The sequence below is a fragment of the Lithobates pipiens genome, unplaced genomic scaffold (genome assembly GCF_037356315.1).
Source record: "Lithobates pipiens isolate NorthernLeopardFrog02 unplaced genomic scaffold, aLitPip1_a1.2 Scaffold_22, whole genome shotgun sequence".
Classification (NCBI taxonomy): Eukaryota; Metazoa; Chordata; class Amphibia; order Anura; family Ranidae; genus Lithobates; species Lithobates pipiens.
The window spans coordinates 1,018,420-1,040,353 of NW_027507784.1; the positions used below are offsets into that span (position 1 = coordinate 1,018,420).

General features: G+C 56.8%; 3 protein-coding genes across 5 annotated transcripts in view; 1 reads left to right on the forward strand and 2 right to left on the reverse strand.

Annotated features, from left to right (window-relative positions):
• DCTPP1 (dCTP pyrophosphatase 1) overlaps positions 1-21,211 on the reverse strand; it is a 29,231-nt gene extending 8,020 nt beyond the window's left edge. The window contains exons 1-4 of one of the 3 annotated variants that reach the window (XM_077494036.1): positions 21,196-21,211; positions 18,324-18,388; positions 4,149-4,234; positions 2,735-2,845 (exon numbers count right to left, since the gene is read on the reverse strand). In XM_077494036.1, coding sequence (XP_077350162.1) covers positions 2,735-2,845; positions 4,149-4,234; positions 18,324-18,326 — 200 coding nt within the window. In that variant the 5' untranslated portion in view covers positions 18,327-18,388; positions 21,196-21,211. Of the gene's footprint in view, positions 1-2,734; positions 2,846-4,148; positions 4,235-9,652; positions 9,804-10,520; positions 10,572-18,323; positions 18,389-21,195 lie in introns of those variants that run through there. The other 2 variants (XM_077494034.1, XM_077494035.1) reach the window with 2 other exon arrangements.
• Positions 6,473-9,121, reverse strand: LOC143925765 (uncharacterized; the record flags this gene model as incomplete). Its single annotated transcript, XM_077450212.1, has 2 exons — positions 6,473-6,485; positions 7,755-9,121. Coding segments are annotated over 2 exons (1,380 nt in total), but the record flags the coding sequence as incomplete, so codon positions are not given.
• Positions 15,141-18,736, forward strand: LOC144000301 (taste receptor type 2 member 9-like). Its single transcript, XM_077494033.1, has one exon. The coding sequence runs from the start codon at positions 17,356-17,358 to the stop codon at positions 18,259-18,261; it is 906 nt and encodes a 301-aa protein (XP_077350159.1). The 5' UTR covers positions 15,141-17,355; the 3' UTR covers positions 18,262-18,736.
• Positions 21,212-21,934: the final 723 nt, after the last annotated feature.

Consider the following 21,934-nt stretch of genomic DNA (forward strand, 5'->3'; position numbering starts at 1 on the left):
CACCACGTCATCAGAACCATCCATACCACCAACCCTTCCCACCACGTCATCAGAACCCTCCATACCACCAACCCTTCCCACCACGTCATCAGAACCATCCATACCACCAACCCTTCCCACCACGCCATCAGAACCCTCCATACCACCAACCCTTCCCACCACGTCATCAAAACCATCCATACCACCAACCCTTCCCACCACATCAGAACCATCCATACCACCAACCCTTCCCACCACATCAGAACCATCCATACCACCAACCCTTCCCACCTCGTCATCAGAACCCTCCATACCACTAACCCTTCCCACCACATCATCAGAACCATCCATACCACCAACCCTTCCCACCACGTCATCAGAACCATCCATACCACCAACCCTTCCCACCACATCAGAACCCTCCATACCACCAACCCTTCCCACCACGTCATCAGAACCATCCATACCACCAACCCTTCCCACCACGTCATCAGAACCCTCCATACCACCAACCCTTCCCACCACGTCATCAGAACCATCCATACCACCAACCCTTCCCACCACGTCATCAGAACCCTCCATACCACCAACCCTTCCCACCACGTCATCAGAACCATCCATACCACCAACCCTTCCCACCACGTCATCAGAACCATCCATACCACCAACCCTTCCCACCACGTCATCAGAACCATCCATACCACCAACCCTTCCCACCACGTCATCAGAACCCTCCATACCACTAACCCTTCCCACCACGTCATCAGAACCCTCCATACCACCAACCCTTCCCACCACGTCATCAGAACCATCCATAGCACCAACCCTTCCCACCACGTCATCAGAATCCATCATACCACCCAACCCCCGCACCAGATCTAAACCCTCCATCATACCACCCAACCCCCCCGCACCAGGTCTGAACCCTCCAACCCCCCCGCACCAGGTCTGAACCCTCCAACCCCGCCGCACCAGGTCTGAACCCTCCAACCCCGCCGCACCAGGTCTGAACCCTCCAACCCCGCCGCACCAGGTCTGAACCCTCCAACCCCGCCGCACCAGGTCTGAACCCTCCAACCCCGCCGCACCAGGTCTGAACCCTCCAACCCCGCCGCACCAGGTCTGAACCCTCCAACCCCGCCGCACCAGGTCTGAACCCTCCAACCCCGCCGCACCAGGTCTGAACCCTCCAACCCCGCCGCACCAGGTCTGAACCCTCCAACCCCGCCGCACCAGGTCTGAACCCTCCAACCCCGCCGCACCAGGTCTGAACCCTCCAACCCCGCCGCACCAGGTCTGAACCCTCCAACCCCGCCGCACCAGGTCTGAACCCTCCAACCCCGCCGCACCAGGTCTGAACCCTCCAACCCCGCCGCACCAGGTCTGAACCCTCCAACCCCGCCGCACCAGGTCTGAACCCTCCAACCCCGCCGCACCAGGTCTGAACCCTCCAACCCCGCCGCACCAGGTCTGAACCCTCCATCATACCAGTGTCCCTCCTACCATGTCTGACCGAACCCTCCATCATACCAGTGCCCCACCTACCATGTGTGATCCAAACCAGTGCTCCACCTACCATGTCTGAACCGAACCCTCCATCATAACAGTGTTCTACCTACCATGTCTTATCCGAACCCTCCATCATAACAGTGTTCTAACATGTCTGATCCAAACCAGTGCTCCACCTACCATGTCGGACCCAAACCCTCCATCAGACCAGTGCCCCACCTACCATGTCTGACCCAAACCCGTGCCCCACCTACCATGTCTTATCCGAACTCTCCATCATAACAGTGTTCTAACATGTCTGATCCAAACCCGTGCTCCACCTACCATGTCGGACCCAAACCCTCCATCAGAACAGTGCCCCACCTACCATGTCTGACCCAAACCCGTGCCCCACCTACCATGTCTGACCCAAACCCGTGCCCCACCTACCATGTCGGACCCAAACCCGTGCCCCACCTACCATGTCGGACCCAAACCCGTGCCCCACCTACCATGTCGGACCCAAACCCGTGCCCCACCTACCATGTCTGACCCAAACCCGTGCCCCACCTACCATGTCTGACCCAAACCCGTGCCCCACCTACCATGTCTGACCCAAACCCGTGCCCCACCTACCATGTCTGACCCAAACCCGTGCCCCACCTACCATGTCTGACCCAAACCCGTGCCCCACCTACCATGTCTGACCCAAACCCGTGCCCCACCTACCATGTCTGACCCAAACCCGTGCCCCACCTACCATGTCTGACCCAAACCCGTGCCCCACCTACCATGTCTGACCCAAACCCGTGCCCCACCTACCATGTCTGACCCAAACCCTCCATCATACCAGTGTTCTACCTACCATACCTGAACTCTCGATCACGCTCAGCTCTACACTCCACCAAGTGACCACAACCCTCTTATGTAACCAGCCCTCCACTTCTGACCAAAAACCTCCACCATACCACCTACCATGTCTTACCAGATCCCAACATCCTACCACTGGTGCTCCACCTACCATGTCTGACCAGAATCCTCCATTATAACACCAATACTCAACACCCACCCCCATCTGACCAGAACCCTCCCTCATAACCAGCCCTCCGTCATACCACTTGAGAAGAACCCTCCATTCTACCACCAGTGCTCCACCACCACACCTGACCAGAACCCTCCATACTACCATACCAAGTCTGACCAGAACCCTCCTTCCCATCACCAGTGTCTCTGACCCCCAACATTCCACCGGGCCAATCATACTCACAAGAGCTCTGCCACCTCACCCACTTCCCCGACCAGAGCCAGCAGAAGGTTCCGGGGTTGATGGAACTTGTTCCAGTCTCTCTCGGCGGTGAACTGGGCCTGTCGCTGGCGGCTGGAAGCAAAGACGACATTTCTGTAGGTTAATCTGATCTCTGAGGCAATTTGTGTCCAAAACTTTTATTGTATCCTCTACACAACTTCCGACATAAGAGAAACTCCACCAAGATTACCGGGACCCCCAGGTTGAGCTATACGGGGCAACAGACCACCGCTGAGGATTTCCATTACCCAGAATTCTGAGGAAGACCCATCCAACTAAGGTGGGGAGCCAGCCTGGGAGGAGGACCAACCCGGGGGGGAGGGGGTGGGGAGCCAACCTGAGAGGAGGACCAACCCGGGAAAGAGGGGGTGGGGAGCCAGCCTGGGAGGAGGACCAACCCGGGGGGGAGGGGGTGGGGAGCCAACCTGAGAGGAGGACCAACCCAGGAAAGAGGGGGTGGGGAGCCAGCCTGAGAGGAGGACCAACCCGGGAAAGAGGGGGTGGGGAGCCAGCCTGGGAGGAGGACCAACCCGGGGGGAGGGGGTGGTGAGCCAGCCTGAGAGGAGGACCAACCCGGGGGGGAGGGGGTGGGGAGCCAATCTGAGAGGAGGACCAACCCGGGGGGAGGGGGTGGTGAGCCAGCCTGAGAGGAGGACCAACCCGGGGGGAGGGGGTGGGGAGCCAATCTGAGAGGAGGACCAACCCGGGGGGGAGGGGTGGTGAGCCAGCCTGAGAGGAGGACCAACCCGGGGGGGAGGGGGTGGTGAGCCAATCTGAGAGGAGGACCAACCCGGGGGGGAGGGGGTGGGGAGCCAATCTGAGAGGAGGACCAACCCGGGAAAGAGGGGGTGGGGAGCCAGCCTGAGAGGAGGACCAACCCGGGGGGGGAGGGGTGGGGAGCCAACCTGAGAGGAGGACCAACCCGGGGGGGAGGGGGTGGGGAGCCAGCCTGAGAGGAGGACCAACCCGGGGGGGAGGGGGTGGGGAGCCAATCTGAGAGGAGGACCAACCCGGGGGGGAGGGGGTGGGGAGCCAATCTGAGAGGAGGACCAACCCGGGAAAGAGGGGGTGGGGAGCCAGCCTGAGAGGAGGACCAACACGGGGGGGGGGAGCCAGCCTGAGAGGAGGACCAACACGGGGGGGGGGAGCCAGCCTGAGAGGAGGACCAACCCGGGGGGGGGAGGGGGTGGGGAGCCAACCTGAGAGGAGGACCAACCCGGGGGGGAGGGGGTGGGGAGCCAGCCTGAGAGGAGGACCAACCCGGGGGGGATGGAGTGGCAGCCTGGAGGACCAACCCGGGGGGTGGGACATTAATTGGGGGATGGGGTGTGCCAGGCTCTGTACATAATTCCATGCCCGGAAACCCGACACTCACATTTCCTCCATACTGGGGGAGTCGCTGAACTGGAACTCAGTCTGGGGGCCGCTGGGAGGACCGAGAGGCTGAGACATCGGAGAGCTCTGCAGGGGAACAGAAACAAGTGTTAGGAACCAATAGGGAGCCCCCCCCACCAGAGACCACCCCCCCAATCCTGACACCACCGTGACCCCATTGTAATGAAATGTCCCCCCTGCGCTTCAGATATTCCAACCACAAAACAAGACAAGACTCGTTTGGTGGCTGCACATGAACTGTTCATTGAAAACACAGGTAATACAAACCCCCCCCCCCCCCAGCTTTGTATCCTGGGCAGGGTAGACTGTCCAATCAGCAATGAGAGCTGTTGGGGGGAATTCACCCCCCTCCCCCCACCAATCTCACAGCTAATCTACATACACATCCCATAATATCCAAGGAAGATGGACACAATAGAACATTGGAACACAACCACACCCCAAACAATCACAGCAAAGAGTCCACAACTAAAAGACACAAACAGTGGCATCGGGACGGGGGGCTTAAGGGGCCGGAAACCCCAAAATCCCTAAATACATGAGCCCTGAGCCGTGCTAACAGGGAATGATCTCCTAGCAGTGCGGCCGAGTAACATACAAAAAGTTCCGCCCCCTATGACAGACGTCACACTCGTCCAATGCCGAGACTCCGGGTTCCGCCCCCTACGACAGACGTCACACTCGTCCAATGCCGAGACTCCGGGCTCCGCCCCCTACGACAGACGTCACACTCGTCCAATGCCGAGACTCCGGGCTCCGCCCCCTATGACAGACGTCACACTCGTCCAATGCCGAGACTCCGGGTTCCGCCCCCTACGACAGACGTCACACTCGTCCAATGCCGAGACTCCGGGCTCCGCCCCCTACGACAGACGTCACACTCGTCCAATGCCGAGACTCCGGGCCCCGCCCCCTACGACAGACGTCACACTCGTCCAATGCCGAGACTCCGGGCCCCGCCCCCTACGACAAACGTCACACTCGTCCAATGCCGAGACTCCGGGCTCCGCCCCCTACGACAAACGTCACACTCGTCCAATGCCGAGACTCCGGGCTCCGCCCCCTATGACAGACGTCACACTCGTCCAATGCCGAGACTCCGGGTTCCGCCCCCTACGACAGACGTCACACTCGTCCAATGCCGAGACTCCGGGCCCCGCCCCCTACGACAGACGTCACACTCGTCCAATGCCGAGACTCCGGGCCCCGCCCCCTACGACAGACGTCACACTCGTCCAATGCCGAGACTCCGGGCCCCGCCCCCTACGACAAACGTCACACTCGTCCAATGCCGAGACTCCGGGCCCCGCCCCCTACGACAAACGTCACACTCGTCCAATGCCGAGACTCCGGGCTCCGCCCCCTATGACAGACGTCACACTCGTCCAATGCCGAGACTCCGGGTTCCGCCCCCTACGACAGACGTCACACTCGTCCAATGCCGAGACTCCGGGCTCCGCCCCCTACGACAGACGTCACACTCGTCCAATGCCGAGACTCCGGGCCCCGCCCCCTACGACAAACGTCACACTCGTCCAATGCCGAGACTCCGGGCTCCGCCCCCTACGACAGACGTCACACTCGTCCAATGCCGAGACTCCGGGCCCCGCCCCCTACGACAAACGTCACACTCGTCCAATGCCGAGACTCCGGGCTCCGCCCCCTATGACAGACGTCACACTCGTCCAATGCCGAGACTCCGGGCTCCGCCCCCTACGACAGACGTCACACTCGTCCAATGCCGAGACTCCTGGCCCCGCCCCCTACGACAGACGTCACACTCGTCCAATGCCGAGACTCCGGGCCCCGCCCCCTACGACAAACGTCACACTCGTCCAATGCCGAGACTCCGGGCTCCGCCCCCTATGACAGACGTCACACTCGTCCAATGCCGAGACTCCGGGCTCCGCCCCCTACGACAGACGTCACACTCGTCCAATGCCGAGACTCCGGGCCCCGCCCCCTACGACAGACGTCACACTCGTCCAATGCCGAGACTCCGGGCCCCGCCCCCTACGACAAACGTCACACTCGTCCAATGCCGAGACTCCGGGCTCCGCCCCCTACGACAGACGTCACACTCGTCCAATGCCGAGACTCCGGGCCCCGCCCCCTACGACAGACGTCACACTCGTCCAATGCCGAGACTCCGGGCCCCGCCCCCTACGACAAACGTCACACTCGTCCAATGCCGAGACTCCGGGACGTGTGATGTCTATCATGGGAGGGGGGGGGGGGGACACCGCGGCTGAGCACTGGGAGATCCCCGCTGAGCCACTCGCTCTGGAAATGGGCGGGGCTCTTCTATCCCGCCTCCCTACAGAGGGCGGGGCCCGGGGGGAGTGTCCTCCGACACTACAGGTAAGTGCGCACAGTGTCTGTACATCAGGTAGGTCAGTGTGCATTAGTGATGAGGAGGTAGGGAGGAAAGGGGATTGTAGTCCCTGGGGTGAGGCGATGAGGAAGGGGATTGTAGTCCCTGGGGTGAGGAAGGGGAGGGATTGTAGTCCCGGTGATGAGGAAGGGGATTGTAGTCCCAGTGAGGAGGAAGGGGGAGGGGATTGTAGTCCCGGTGATGAGGGAGGGGATTGTAGTCCCAGTGAGGAGGAAGGGGGAGGGGATTGTAGCACCGGTGATGGGGGAGGGGATTGTAGTCCCAGTGATGAGAGGGGAGGAGATTGTAGTCCCAGGGGCGAGGAGATTGTAGTGATGGGGAAGGGGGAGGGGATTGTAGCCCCGGTGATGAGGAAGGGGGAGGGGATTGTAGCCCCGGTGAGGAAGGGGGAGGGGATTGTAGCCCCGGTGATGGGGGAGGGGATTGTAGTCCCGGGGGCGAGGAAGGGGAGGGGATTGTAGTCCTAGTGATGAGAGGGGAGGGGATTGTAGTCCCGGGGATGAGGAAGGGGAGGAGATTGTAGTCCTGGTGATGAGAGGGGAGGAGATTGTAGTGATGAGGAAGGGGGAGGGGATTGTAGCCCCGGTGATGAGGAAGGGGGAGGGGATTGTAGCCCCGGTGATGAGGAAGGGGGAGGGGATTGTAGCCCCGGTGATGGGGAAGGGGGAGGGGATTGTAGCCCCGGTGATGGGGGAGGGGATTGTAGCCCCGGTGATGGGGGAGGGGATTGTAGCCCCAGTGATGGGGGAGGAGATTGTAGTCCCGGGGGCGAGGAAGGGGAGGGGATTGTAGTCCCAGTGATGAGAGGGGAGGAGATTGTAGTCCCGGTGATGGGGAGGGGATTGTAGCCCCGGGGATGAGGAAGGGGAGGAGATTGTAGTCCTGGTGATGAGAGGGGAGGAGATTGTAGTCCCGGGGGCGAGGAAGGGGAGGGGATTGTAGTCCTAGTGATGAGAGGGGAGGGGATTGTAGTCCCAGTGATGAGAGGGGAGGAGATTGTAGTCCCAGGGGCGAGGAAGGGGAGGAGATTGTAGTCCTGGTGATGAGAGGGGAGGAGATTGTAGTGATGAGGAAGAGGGAGGGGATTGTAGCCCCGGTGATGAGGAAGGGGGAGGGGATTGTAGCCCCGGTGATGGGGGAGGGGGAGGGGATTGTAGCCCCGGTGATGGGGGAGGGGGAGGGGATTGTAGCCCGGTGATGGGGGAGGGGATTGTAGCCCCGGTGATGGGGGAGGGGATTGTAGCCCCGGTGATGGGGGAGGGGATTGTAGCCCCGGTGATGGGGGAGGGGATTGTAGTCCCGGGGGCGAGGAAGGGGAGGGGATTGTAGTCCCAGTGATGAGAGGGGAGGAGATTGTAGTCCCAGGGGCGAGGAAGGGGGAGGGGATTGTAGTCCCGGGGATGAGGAAGGGGAGGAGATTGTAGTCCTGGTGATGAGAGGGGAGGAGATTGTAGTGATGGGGAAGGGGGAGGGGATTGTAGCCCCGGTGATGAGGAAGGGGGAGGGGATTGTAGCCCCGGTGATGAGGAAGGGGGAGGGGATTGTAGCCCCGGTGATGAGGAAGGGGGAGGGGATTGTAGCCCCGGTGATGAGGAAGGGGGAGGGGATTGTAGTCCCGGTGATGAGGAAGGGGATTGTAGCCCCGGTGATGGGGGAGGGGATTGTAGCCCCGGTGATGGGGGAGGGGATTGTAGTCCCGGGGGCGAGGAAGGGGAGGGGATTGTAGTCCCAGTGATGAGAGGGGAGGAGATTGTAGTCCCGGTGATGGGGAGGGGATTGTAGCCCTGGGGATGAGGAAGGGGAGGAGATTGTAGTGATGAGGAAGGGGGAGGGGATTGTAGCCCCGGTGATGGGGAAGGGGGAGGGGATTGTAGCCCCGGTGATGGGGGAGGGGATTGTAGTCCTAGTGATGAGAGGGGAGGGGATTGTAGTCCCAGTGATGAGAGGGGAGGAGATTGTAGTCCCAGGGGCGAGGAAGGGGAGGAGATTGTAGTCCTGGTGATGAGAGGGGAGGAGATTGTAGTGATGAGGAAGAGGGAGGGGATTGTAGCCCCGGTGATGAGGAAGGGGGAGGGGATTGTAGCCCCGGTGATGAGGAAGGGGGAGGGGATTGTAGCCCCGGTGATGAGGAAGGGGGAGGGGATTGTAGCCCCGGTGATGGGGGAGGGGGAGGGGATTGTAGCCCCGGTGATGGGGGAGGGGATTGTAGCCCCGGTGATGGGGGAGGGGATTGTAGCCCCGGTGATGGGGGAGGGGATTGTAGCCCCGGTGATGGGGGAGGGGATTGTAGCCCCGGTGATGGGGGAGGGGATTGTAGTCCCGGGGGCGAGGAAGGGGAGGGGATTGTAGTCCCAGTGATGAGAGGGGAGGAGATTGTAGTCCCAGGGGCGAGGAAGGGGGAGGGGATTGTAGTCCCGGGGATGAGGAAGGGGAGGAGATTGTAGTCCTGGTGATGAGAGGGGAGGAGATTGTAGTGATGGGGAAGGGGGAGGGGATTGTAGCCCCGGTGATGAGGAAGGGGGAGGGGATTGTAGCCCCGGTGATGAGGAAGGGGGAGGGGATTGTAGCCCCGGTGATGGGGGAGGGGATTGTAGTCCCGGTGATGAGGAAGGGGGAGGGGATTGTAGCCCCGGTGATGGGGGAGGGGATTGTAGCCCCGGTGATGGGGGAGGGGATTGTAGCCCCGGTGATGGGGGAGGGGATTGTAGTCCCGGGGGCGAGGAAGGGGAGGGGATTGTAGTCCCAGTGATGAGAGGGGAGGGGATTGTAGCCCCGGTGATGGGGAAGGGGGAGGGGATTGTAGCCCCGGTGATGGGGGAGGGGATTGTAGTCCCAGTGATGAGAGGGGAGGAGATTGTAGTCCCGGGGGCGAGGAAGGGGAGGGGATTGTAGTCCCAGTGATGAGAGGGGAGGAGATTGTAGTCCCGGGGGCGAGGAAGGGGAGGGGATTGTAGTCCCAGTGATGAGAGGGGAGGAGATTGTAGTCCCGGGGATGAGGATGGGGGGATTGTAGTCCCGGTGATGAGATTGTAGTCCCGGTGACGGGGAGGGAGGGGATTGTAGTCCGGGGATGTTTATAACGCTCTCACCTCCATCCTCGGCACGTGGTTCACTACAAACGTCCTGATAGGGCGGGGCTTCGCACTACAAATCACACCAACCAATCAGCAGCTCCCCTTCTCCCGGTACGCGCGCAACACGCGGCTACTATGGAAACTGCCCCGCCCCCTAAATGTGCTGGCCTATCCAGAAGAGAACAGCGATCCACCAATCACAGACAGGTGTAGTGTGGAGAAAGGTCCGCCCATCGGCTGTACCGGCGCCTGCGCACTGAGTACACCTCCCGATGCTCGTACACCTGTGCGGGGGCGGAGTGTATATAGAATGGGCGGAGCTGATGGAGTTTTCCAATGATGGACAGATATGACGAGAAGGGCGGGGCACTTCAATCCTCCATTATACCAGAGCGGCCTTCCCACAGGAGGAACCCTCCCCCCCCTACAACCCCTGGAGGAACCCTCCCCCCCCTACAACCCCTGGAGGAACCCCCCTCCCCCTACAACCCCTGGAGGAACCCCCCCCCTACAACCCCTGGAGGAACCCCCCCTCCCCCTACAACCCCTGGAGGAACCCCCCCTCCCCCTACAACCCCTGGAGGAACCCCCCCTCCCCCTACAACCCCTGGAGGAACCCCCCCTCCCCCTACAACCCCTGGAGGAACCCCCCCTCCCCCTACAACCCCTGGAGGAACCCCCCCTCCCCCTACAACCCCTGGAGGAACCCCCCTCCCCCTACAACCCCCCCCCTCCCCCCCTCCCCCTACAACCCCTGGAGGAACCCTGATTGAGAATCACTGCACCAGACACCCCCCCCCCCCCCCCCAACACTTATGACAACTTGTCTAGTGGCTGATCTATGATATGTCCCCCCCCTCCCCCTCATCTCCCGCAGACTGACCGGATTTACACGTTTCCTACAACTTGTCTTCTCATCTTCCATTATACAAGGGGGGGGGAGGGGAGGGGGAGGGGAGGGGGGAGGGGAGGGGGGAGGGGAGGGGTTATTCTCACCTATAGAGATGAGCCGAATAGCGGGAGAATATAAACATCTTCATCTTCTGTCATATTGAAAATGTGAAACCTTCATCCTCCTACAACTACACAAAGATCTCCGGAATTCCCACTTCCCTCTCCCCATCTCCATAAGAGGGAGGGGTTCTGTAGTTCCCTTCTGCCTGAAGAGCACCACCCGGTACATCCAGTATCCAGGCTCATACTCACCTACACTGACCCAAAGGTAAGTGACCCCCCCCCCCCCCAGTGAAGAGGTTCAGGTGTCTCCTTTCAAGGGTCCTGGTAATTCAGGATAAAGATGCAGCCCCCCCCCCCGGCGCCTCCGCCAAAGACGCGCCCCCCCCGCCAAAGATGCACCCCCCCAGCGCCTCCCCCCCCGTGTACAAAGCCATCTCCATAAAGACATGGTGTGACCAATTTGGTGTGGAGGAAATGGAGTGTCCTGCACAGAGCCCTGACCTCATCCCTACTGATCACCTCAGACTAATTGGAATGCCAATGTCAGCCAGGTCTTCTCATCCAACATCAGGGCCTGATCTCACAAATGGGCACCAATTCCCACAGATACCCTCCAACATCTAGTGGAAAGCCCCTGAAGAGAAGTGGAAGATGTTATAGCCATGGGGGAGGGGGCCCACAACTCCATATTAATTACCGAGTTTTTGAATGGAGTGTCCAACTCAAGTGTCCTGCACAGAGCCCTGACCTCATCCCTACTGAACACCTTTCGGGATGAATTGGAACTCCGATGGAGAGTCAGGTTCTCATCCATCAGGACCCGACCTCACAAACTGGGACAAACCCACACAGCCACCCTCCAAAATCTTCTGGAAAGTTCTCCCATAAGATTGGAGGACAGCAAAGAGGCAACTTCCTATTGGTGGCCATGGGGGGGGAGGGGAAGGGAGGCCAATTCTATATTAATGGCCATGGGGGGAGGTGAAAGGGAGGCCAACTATTAATGGCCATGGGGGGAAAGGGAGGCCAACTCTATATTAATGGCCATGGGGGGGAGGGGAAGGGAAGCCAACTCTATATTAATGGCCATGGGGGGGAGGGGAAGGGAAGCCAACTCTATATTAATGGCCATGGGGGGAGGGGAAGGGAAGCCAACTCTATATTAATGGCCATGGGGGGAGGGGAAAGGGAGGCCAACTCTATATTAATGGCCATGGGGGGAGGGGAAAGGGAGGCCAACTCTATATTAATGGCCATGGGGGGAGGGGAAAGGGAGGCCAACTCTATATTAATGGCCATGGGGGGAGGGGAAAGGGAGGCCAACTCTATATTAATGGCCATGGGGGGGAGGGGAAGGGAAGCCAACTCTATATTAATGGCCATGGGGGGAGGGGAAAGGGAGGCCAACTCTATATTAATGGCCATGGGGGGGAGGGGAAGGGAAGCCAACTCTATATTAATGGCCATGGGGGGGAGGGGAAGGGAAGCCAACTCTATATTAATGGCCATGGGGGGAGGGGAAAGGGAGGCCAACTATTAATGGCCATGGGGGGAAAGGGAGGCCAACTCTATATTAATGGCCATGGGGGGAGGGGAAAGGGAGGCCAACTCTATATTAATGGCCATGGGGGGAGGGGAAAGGGAGGCCAACTCTATATTAATGGCCATGGGGGGAGGGGAAAGGGAGGCCAACTCTATATTAATGGCCATGGGGGGGAGGGGAAGGGAAGCCAACTCTATATTAATGGCCATGGGGGGGAGGGGAAGGGAAGCCAACTCTATATTAATGGCCATGGGGGGAGGGGAAAGGGAGGCCAACTCTATATTAATGGTTTTGGAATGGGATGTCAGACTTCCCCTTCCTGGACGATATCCATAAAGGTTAGACATCAGAAGACACGGAAGGTTCTGACTTTGGACATGTAAAGGTCATGCTCCCTTCCTGTAGGTTGTCTTTGCTCCCACTGCTCCCTACTCCCCCAGTACAAGAATACACCAAGACTACTCTGCCAGAAACCAGGAATCCCAGACAGAAGTGCCGGTAAATCTCACTTGTTTAATAATAAAAAAAGGAAAACAGAGTAAACGTAGTCAAAACAAAGCCAGAGTTCAGGAACCGGAGTGGATAGTCAGACAAGCCAAACGTCAGGAAGCCGGAGAGGAGTGCAGTAGAACAGCAAGCAGGATCTGGAGCCAGAAGGGATGTGAGCCAAGCAAGTCTTTACCAGGAACACAGGAGAGCGTCTCTAGAGATCTGGCCATGGTAAAGGTAGAGATCATCTGGGATGGATGGCTTAAGTAGGCAGGACTGACGAGCAGGATCATCAACAGGCGAGTCGCTGGAGAGGTGGGAGCTGGCAATTAGCCAACAGCTGAGTGGTCAGCCCAGAGAAGGAGGCACTGAGCCCAACCCTGACTCTTCAGGCCAGTACATTAGAGGGTCTCTAAACGTCTGAGAACTTCAATTTAGCCTCAAATTACCATTAAAAAGTTCTATCAGGAACGTTACTTGGACCACTTCTCACCAGAAATCTTCCAGTGACTCCGAAGATTCTCGATAACAAAGTCTGAACCAGATGGAGACTCTCGAGGATCACAGCATATGGAAGCCACCAGGAGACGTCTACACCGAGGACAATTCATCCATCCATTGTGTTGGTTGGTTGTGTGTGACGGATTCCTGGAAGAAGTTGGGTGACGAGGCCCCCCGAGATGATGGTAAAAGACGGGGAGATGCCTTCACAGATTGGGGTCGGCTCTGACACAAAGAACATGTTAAGCACTTCAGGAGTAAATTGGTGTCTTACTGATTTGGTCCCAGGAGATGCGGGCGGTGAAGGAGAGGCGGGCGGTGATGGAGGAGAGGCGGGCGGTGATGGAGGAGAGGCGGGCGGTGATGGAGGAGAGGCGGGCGGTGATGGAGGAGAGGCGGGCGGTGAAGGAGAGGCGGGCGGTGATGGAGGAGAGGCGGGCGGTGATGGAGGAGAGGCGGGCGGTGATGGAGGAGAGGCGGGCGGTGATGGAGGAGAGGCGGGCGGTGGTGGAGGAGAGGCGGGCGGTGGTGGAGGAGAGGCGGGCGGTGGTGGAGGAGAGGCGGGCGGTGGTGGAGGAGAGGCGGGCGGTGGTGGAGGAGAGGCGGGCGGTGGTGGAGGAGAGGCGGGCGGTGGTGGAGGAGAGGCAGGCGGGCGGTGATGGAGGAGAGGCAGGCGGGCGGTGATGGAGGAGAGGCGGGCGGTGATGGAGGAGAGGCGGGCGGTGATGGAGGAGAGGCGGGCGGTGATGGAGGAGACGTGGGCGGTGATGGAGGAGACGTGGGCGGTGATGGAGGAGACGTGGGCGGTGATGGAGACGTGGGCGGTGATGGAGACGTGGGCGGTGATGGAGGAGAGGCGGGCGGTGATGGAGGAGAGGCGGGCGGTGGAGGAGACGTGGGCGGTGGAGGAGACGTGGGCGGTGATGGAGGAGAGGCGGGCGGCGGGCGGTGATGGAGGAGAGGCGGGCGGTGATGGAGGAGAGGCGGGCGGTGATGGAGGAGAGGCGGGCGGTGATGGAGGAGAGGCGGGCAGTGGAGGAGACGTGGGCGGTGATGGAGGAGAGGCGGGCGGTGATGGAGGAGAGGCGGGCGGTGATGGAGGAGAGGCGGGCGGTGATGGAGGAGAGGCGGGCGGTGATGGAGGAGAGGCGGGCGGTGATGGAGGAGACGTGGGCGGTGATGGAGGAGAGGCGGGCGGTGATGGAGGAGAGGCGGGCGGTGATGGAGGAGAGGCGGGCGGTGATGGAGGAGAGGCGGGCGGTGATGGAGGAGAGGCGGGCGGTGGTGGAGGAGAGGCGGGCGGTGGTGGAGGAGAGGCGGGCGGTGATGGAGGAGAGGCGGGCGGTGATGGAGGAGAGGCGGGCGGTGATGGAGGAGAGGCGGGCGGTGATGGAGGAGAGGCGGGCGGTGATGGAGGAGAGGCGGGCGGTGGTGGAGGAGAGGCGGGCGGTGGTGGAGGAGAGGCGGGCGGTGGTGGAGGAGACGTGGGCAGTGATGGAGGAGAGGCGGGCGGTGGAGGAGACGTGGGCGGTGATGGAGGAGAGGCGGGCGGTGATGGAGGAGAGGCGGGCGGTAATGGAGGAGAGGCGGGCGGTGGAGGAGACGCGGGCGGTAATGGAGGAGAGGCGGGCGGTAATGGAGGAGAGGCGGGCGGTGGAGGAGACGTGGGCGGTGGAGGAGACGTGGGCAGTGATGGAGGAGAGGCGGGCGGTGGAGGAGACGTGGGCGGTGATGGAGGAGAGGCGGGCGGTGGAGGAGACGTGGGCGGTGGAGGAGACGTGGGCGGTGGAGGAGACGTGGGCGGTGGAGGAGACGTGGGCGGTGGAGGAGACGTGGGCGGTGGAGGAGACGTGGGCGGTGGAGGAGGAGAGGCGGGCGGTGAAGGAGGAGAGGCGGGCGGTGAAGGAGGAGAGGCGGGCGGTGAAGGAGGAGAGGCGGGCGGTGAAGGAGGAGAGGCGGGCGGTGAAGGAGGAGAGGCGGGCGGTGGAGGAGACGTGGGCAGTGATGGAGGAGAGGCGGGTGATGGTCCTCAGACTCCATGAATGCTCCTTTGGCATAACCTGGTGGAGTGTCCCCACAGCTAGGCCAGTATCCTCCAACCCGGAAGGTGGTCAGGTTATCTGTCATTATCCCGTCCTCCATTCTAATGGTGATAACCGTCAGCTCTTCCTCCTCCTCTCCTCTTATGACATTAGTGCAGAACCAGCAAAGCCTCTTCCCACTTGAGGCCTGTATGACGTACAAGACGGCCGTCTCTAAGACACCCCCCAATGCACCCCTTTATAGTACTTCTATGTTTATTGGTGACTGGAGAGAACCATCGGGGTCACCACAATCCCCATAAAGATGTTCTTGGTAACCATCTTTGGTCCCGTTACCTCCCAGTGGCGGTTCTTGGATTCAGTCTTTGCTTTTTTACATCATTTGTAAACTTTACACTTCTGATTGACCCGTCTTTTGGTTTTCAACCTTCTGTATGTACTTGTAGTAAGGTCCCAGGCCTCCTTTAGTCTAATGAGAACCTCCAGAGCCCAGAGCTGCTGACATCCTTCCATATTTAGAGTGCAAGCTCTTCTGGGCAGGGCCCTCTTAATCCTCTTGTATTTTTATTGTATTATAACTATTGTCTCCTTTTTATACTGTAAAGCGCTGTGTAAACTGTTGGCGCCATATAAATCCTGTATAATAGAGTGGGTTGTAAGGCATAGTGGGTGTAATGCAAGGTAGATTCATGGGCACCGGACACTTCTTGAATGCAAAGAGATTTTATTTCTCTTGAACAGAACTGTGGGAGAGGGTTTAGGGCCAGGATACCCTTTAGTAGACTCCAAGAGCGCTACAGGTAGGTAGACATCCAGCAAGACACCATGTGTAGGAATGCGGTCTCCATGGAAAGAGTTTTAGAACAGTTCCTAACACAAGTCGTAACTCCTTTACTTTCTCGGCAATCCCTTCTTGTAGGTTCTACACCCGCTGAGCTCCCGGTCTCTCTCACTAGACCCGCCGATTCACTTTCACCGAATCCCTGGAGCTCCTCCAATATTCATGGCGGTATCTTCATCAAGTGTCACCCCCGCTTCTCTGCTGGGTCCCTAGCTTGGCACTCCAGATACTTCTCAAGCTTCACCCCACTGGCTTGCTCGGTCCCTGGCATGACCCACAAGGCTGCTCTGCAAGTGTCACCTCCGCTGGTTGGGTCCCTGACTTGACCGCCGCCTGAAGTTTCCCGATTCTCCACCGTGCCCGTTCCGTGAGAATTCTGCTCCGGTACTTGCTTCAGTTACTCACCGTGGCCCCTGGTAAACAGGCGATTGGTCTCAAAAGCGTCAGCTTCCCCTCTACCTCCGACCACGACAGGTTCTCCAGCCGGCAGAACCATCACTTCTGGTTGGACTGCAGGCCCAACCCTGTGCTGCTCTCTTGCTTCTGGATAGGCCCTCAGGCAGCCCGGTAGCCAGATGTGCCCTGGATAGGTCCAAACTCTGGCCTAGCAGCCCCGGGCAACACACGTCCACCTAGACAGCCATCCAGGTGGCACAGAACAATGATCACCTGACTTCTCCCAGCAGGCCAAGGGTTTTAAGAAAACCCCTGCCCATTGGCTGAGATATCCCATATACTTGTAACCTTGCTTTGCACTCGTCTTATCCAATACCACCAAGTACCCAGCCGCCTAGGGGCAGAAGAGAGAAGTGCAGCAATTCTAGACTGAGGGTGAAACCAATTGATCTCCCAACAATGAGCCAAGGTAACTACACTGGCAGGTCAATCTTTTAGGAGCAACCCTTCCTAAACCTCAGGGTGCTACATACTAAATGTAAAGAAGTCACCACTCCCAAAGCATCCAAGCCCACCATTGATGGTGACTGGACTCTTCTACACCCCCGCATAGCAAGAGGCTTCCAGTTGGAGGAAGGTGGCTGCTACAACCCAACCATGAAGATATACGAAACCGGTCATTAGAGTTCTATTTACATCAAATACAATCCTCATTGCGTGTTCAAGGAAATAAGTATTCGGCCTCTCAGACTGTCCCCATAAAAAGGTTACTGTGGTCTCGTATTCCATTTATCTCACTATGCAAATGCAGGTAGCTATGAAATCAAATATGATGGGGATTTGCATCTCTCGTCTCCTCTCAGTAATAGATCTGTGTAATCATTTCATCCACCGACACTGATCTGCGGAGCCTGACAACCCAACCTCTCCGACAACCAACACGGCAAGAATGTGGTCAGTAGCAGATATCATTAGACTCGTCTCCGTTTTCTGGAACGTGGTGTCAGGACTGGCTCTGAATTCCTACATTGTCGCCGTGTACGTCCGGGAATGGAGGAAGAAAAAAGGCTTCAATGTGGCCGACAGAATCGCCCTCTTGTTGGCTCTCACCGGGATCGCCTGCCAATGCTCTTGCACCGTTGAGCCTCTGATATTCTTTTTAGGGTCTTCCTCACCACATGGCCAACGACGCAATATATACGCCTTCACTTTCCAAATCTTTACACTGTATGAGAGCTTCTGGAACACGGCTTGGCTTTCCATTTATTACTGCCTGAAACTGGTCAAGTGTTCCCACCGCATCTTCCTTCAGTTCCAGAGAAGATTGTCCTCTTCTATCACACAGCTTCTCATAGTCTCCTTGGTGGGATCAATCTTCCTAACTCTTCCACTTCCATGGACCTTACATTTCCATTACCATAACATGACCAATGATCCGTCTTCAAATCGCCATTCCATTGAAATAGATTTCCAATATGTTCCCCTCAGTATGTTTTTTGGTTCTCTTCTCCCGTTTCTTCTCAGCTTCATCTGCATTGGGCTCAGTGTGAGGTCTCTCCTGAGTCACGTCCACCAGATCCGTCACCATTCATCTCAGTTCAGCTCATCTCCACAACTAGAGGGTCACCTCCGAGCAGTCAGGACCATGATCCTCCAGGTCTGCCTTTGCTTGGCTCTGTATCTGGCCCTCTTTAGCATTATCATGTTCTCCCCGTACTTAGGAATGATTGTAAGAATATTTATTTTCATAATCATTAACAGCTACCCTTCTGCTCTAGCCGTTATCTCAATCCAGGGGAACCCCAAGTTAAGAAGCAGACCCCCAACTCGTGATACAACCACATGCAGTAAATAGTTATCTGTCGATAGATCTACATTCATTGAATGGCTCTTGTTCATTTCATCACACCACCTTACCATCTTCTCTTGGAGAACTTCCACTTCTCTCGTCAACCTTCTGCTAGATATTGGAACACCTTCCCCTAGATTACACACGAGGGCAGAATTCTCAGGTCAGTTTCATCAAAATTAAGACAAATTATAATTTCCATTACAAGATTAAAGTGGTAATATTGACTATTGTAAACATACACCATGTTATCAGGCTAATTCAAAGATATGACAGATCGAGATTCGATCCATCAAAGGCAACTCCAGCCAAACAGCAGAAAAGGCAGTTAAATGTGATTTTTACCTCCCACCGGGTCCTCTTGGGGTGGTACGCTATGGAGGAGACCTCCTCAGTTCTCCTCTGGACATGTCCCCTTGAGGAACACAGGCCTCCCATCACCCTTCAAGACAGTCTAGACCAGTGATGGCGAGCCTCGGCACCCCAGATGTTTAGGAACTACATTTCCCATGATGCTCAACTACACTGCAGAGTGGCTGAGCATCATGGGAAATGTAGTTCCAAAAACATCTGGAGTGCCGAGGTTCTCCATCACTGGTCTCGATCTTTAGTAGCATAGCATGTGGACGACATTTCATCTCCTATATCCACTATATTACATAAATGTGATAAGGAAATACTTATATCTTAAATCTCATCCCATAATCCCTCCCCACCCCCGTCCCTCAGTAAAGGGGACCTTCCTTGGATTCAAATGATCAGAACTGATTGGAGGTTGTGGCAAACAATGACTGAAGGCAAATCTCCCGCCCCTACTCATCTCCTTTCAGGTGGTTTGATCTGATGTCTCCTGCAGAGACAGAGGGGGGTTGGGGGGATATTATGGGAGATCATTACATTTATTCTGGATTATTTTTCATGTACAACCTACCTAAAGGACATTTTGTTTTACTGACCAACCAGATTGTGAGTTTCTGGACAGACGCACATTTGGATTGGCCAAAGATAAATATGAAGATCGGAGTCTCCATCTCCCCGGATTTTATTGTCTGGAGATCAGGAAATGGAGTTTCATGGAAAGAAGTTCTTCAGAAGTTCTTCAGAAGTTCTTCAGAAGTTCTTCAGAAGTTCTTCAGAAGTTCTTCAGAAGTTCTTCAGAAGTTCTTCAGAAGTTCTTCAGAAGTTCTTCAGAAGTTCTTCAGAAGTTCTTCAGAAGTTCTTCAGAAGTTCTTCAGAAGTTCTTCAGAAGTTCTTCAGAAGTTCTTCAGAAGTTCTTCAGAAGTTCTTCAGAAGTTCTTCAGAAGTTCTTCAGAAGTTCTTCAGAAGTTCTTCAGAAGTTCTTCAGAAGTTCTTCAGAAGTTCTTCAGAAGTTCTTCAGAAGTTCTTCAGAAGTTCTTCAGTTCCAAGGAAGACATCTCCAACACCCCCCCCCCCCAATCTCTACAGCTTCCATTTTCTTTTAGGATTGGGGTGTTGGGTCATATTCTGGTGATGTCTTTGGATATAGTATGTGTGTTTTTTGTTATAGTTCCCATTATCTGTGTGGGGGAGGGGCTGTGTGTTTTCTCCATGTCTAATGGTGGATGGGTGAAGGTCTCACTGGTGGAACGCTCCAAAATCTTCATTGCGTGTCATTTACCGTGTTGGGAGTTTATAATAAAATTATTATGTATACAATTGGGTATATCTATATCTTTTTTCTGGTCTAACATTGAAAATGCTAAATTCCTTTAAACATTCTGCAAGTACGGAAAGATCTCCGGTGATCTGCCTGGAATTCACCGAGCTCTTCAATGCTGGACTAAAGAAACACTCCCCCTTCTCCTCACCTCCATAAGAGGACGGGGTTCTGTAGTTACCTTGTGCCTGAAGAGTACCCACCTGGCACACCCAGCATCTAGGTTCATATTCACCTACACTCTGTGGCCAAAGGTATGTGAACCCCCCCAATGACTAAGTTCAGGGGTCTCCAGTGATGGGTCCCGGTAATCCTCCAACACAGATATTGTAGACAACTGTGCTCTTCAATTTGGTGAAGACCCTTTTCTGTTCCAGCATCACTGTGCTGTGCCGCCGCCCCCCCCCCCCCCACCACCCCATACAAAGGCAACTCCATAAAGCCATGATGTGACCAGTTTGGTGTGGAGGGACCCCAGTGTCCTGCACAGAGCCCTGACCTCATCCCTACTGATCACCTCTGGGATGAATTGGAATGCTAAGGACAGTCAGGTCTTCTCATTCCAACATCAGGACTTGACACAACAAAATTGACAAATTCTCACACGCACCCGCCAAAACCTTGGAGAAAGTCTTCCCAGAAGTGTTGAGGATGTTATAGCCACAAAGGGAGGCTTATAAATGGCCATTGGGGGCATTTCTACATTAATGGCCATGGGGGAGCGGAAGGGCAACTCCATATTAATGGCCTTGATCTTGCTTGGGGGGTGGGGGAGTGATGACCATGGTTTGGAATGGAGAGTCCAACAAGCTTATAAAGTGTGATGGTCAGGGGGTGCAGATACGTTTACCTCCTGGATGACGTTTATGATCTTTAGAAAGTTTGGACACGAGACACAGAAGTGGCCGACGTGGGACATTATCCCAGTACTATGATAGTCTCTCCAATTACTCATCCAGTGCAATACTCCTCTCTGGGGTAAACTCTCCCAGTAATATAAGAACTCCCCCAATAGAATACACTCCATGGCAATTCTCCCAGCACTATAATATTCTCCAGGGTCCCTCTTCCAGTAATGTTACTCCTGACCATTCCTAATGTATGGTCACACGTTGGGACCTCGGGGACATGCTGGACATAGAACTCTTCTAATCTATTGTCAATATGAAGATTCCCCTCCCCCTCCTTACTATCTATATATAATATGTGACCAAAGCCACAACCCCCATCCTCATGTGACCTATGAACTTTGCCCCGCTCACCTGGAAATCTGCATTACAAAAGCTGTCCATCCAGACATTATGACCATAGAGAGGATGGTGAGAGGACTGAGGGAATCCCCGCAACCGAGAGATCAAATGTTTTCCTGACAACACCAAATCCGGAACCGATTGACTGGCTGAAGGTAGGTGACCTCCGACCAGAGAACATAGGTGAGAGGTCACAGAGGGGAGCAGTGATCGGGGAGGTGAGAGGTCACAGAGGAGGGGAGCAGTGATCGGGAGGGGTGAGAGGTCACAGAGGAGGGGAGCAGTGATCGGGAGGGGTGAGAGGTCACAGAGGAGGGGAGCAGTGATCGGGAGGGGTGAGAGGTCACAGAGGAGGGGAGCAGTGATCGGGAGAGGTGAGAGGTCACAGAGAAGGGGAGCAGTGATCGGGAGGTGAGAGGTCACAGAGGAGGGGAGCAGTGATCGGGAGGTGAGAGGTCACAGAGGAGGGGAGCAGTGATCGGGAGGGGTGAGAGGTCAGAGGAGGGGAGCAGTGATCGGGAGAGGTGAGAGGTCACAGAGGAGGGGGAGCAGTGATCGGGAGGGGTCACAGAGGAGGGGAGCAGTGATCGGGAGAGGCGAGAGGTCACAGAGGAGGGTATCAGTGATCGGGGGAGGTGAGAGGTCACAGAGGGGAGCAGTGATCGGGAGAGGTGAGAGGGGGGTGATCGGGCGAGATGAGGTCACAGAGGAGGGGAGCAGGATCGGGAGGGGTGAGGGGTCACAGAGGAGG

Excerpts from the sequence above, each read along its gene's own strand:
- LOC144000301 (XM_077494033.1), top strand. The coding sequence starts at position 17,356 with ATGTGGTCAGTAGCAGATATCATTAGACTCGTCTCCGTTTTCTGGAAC.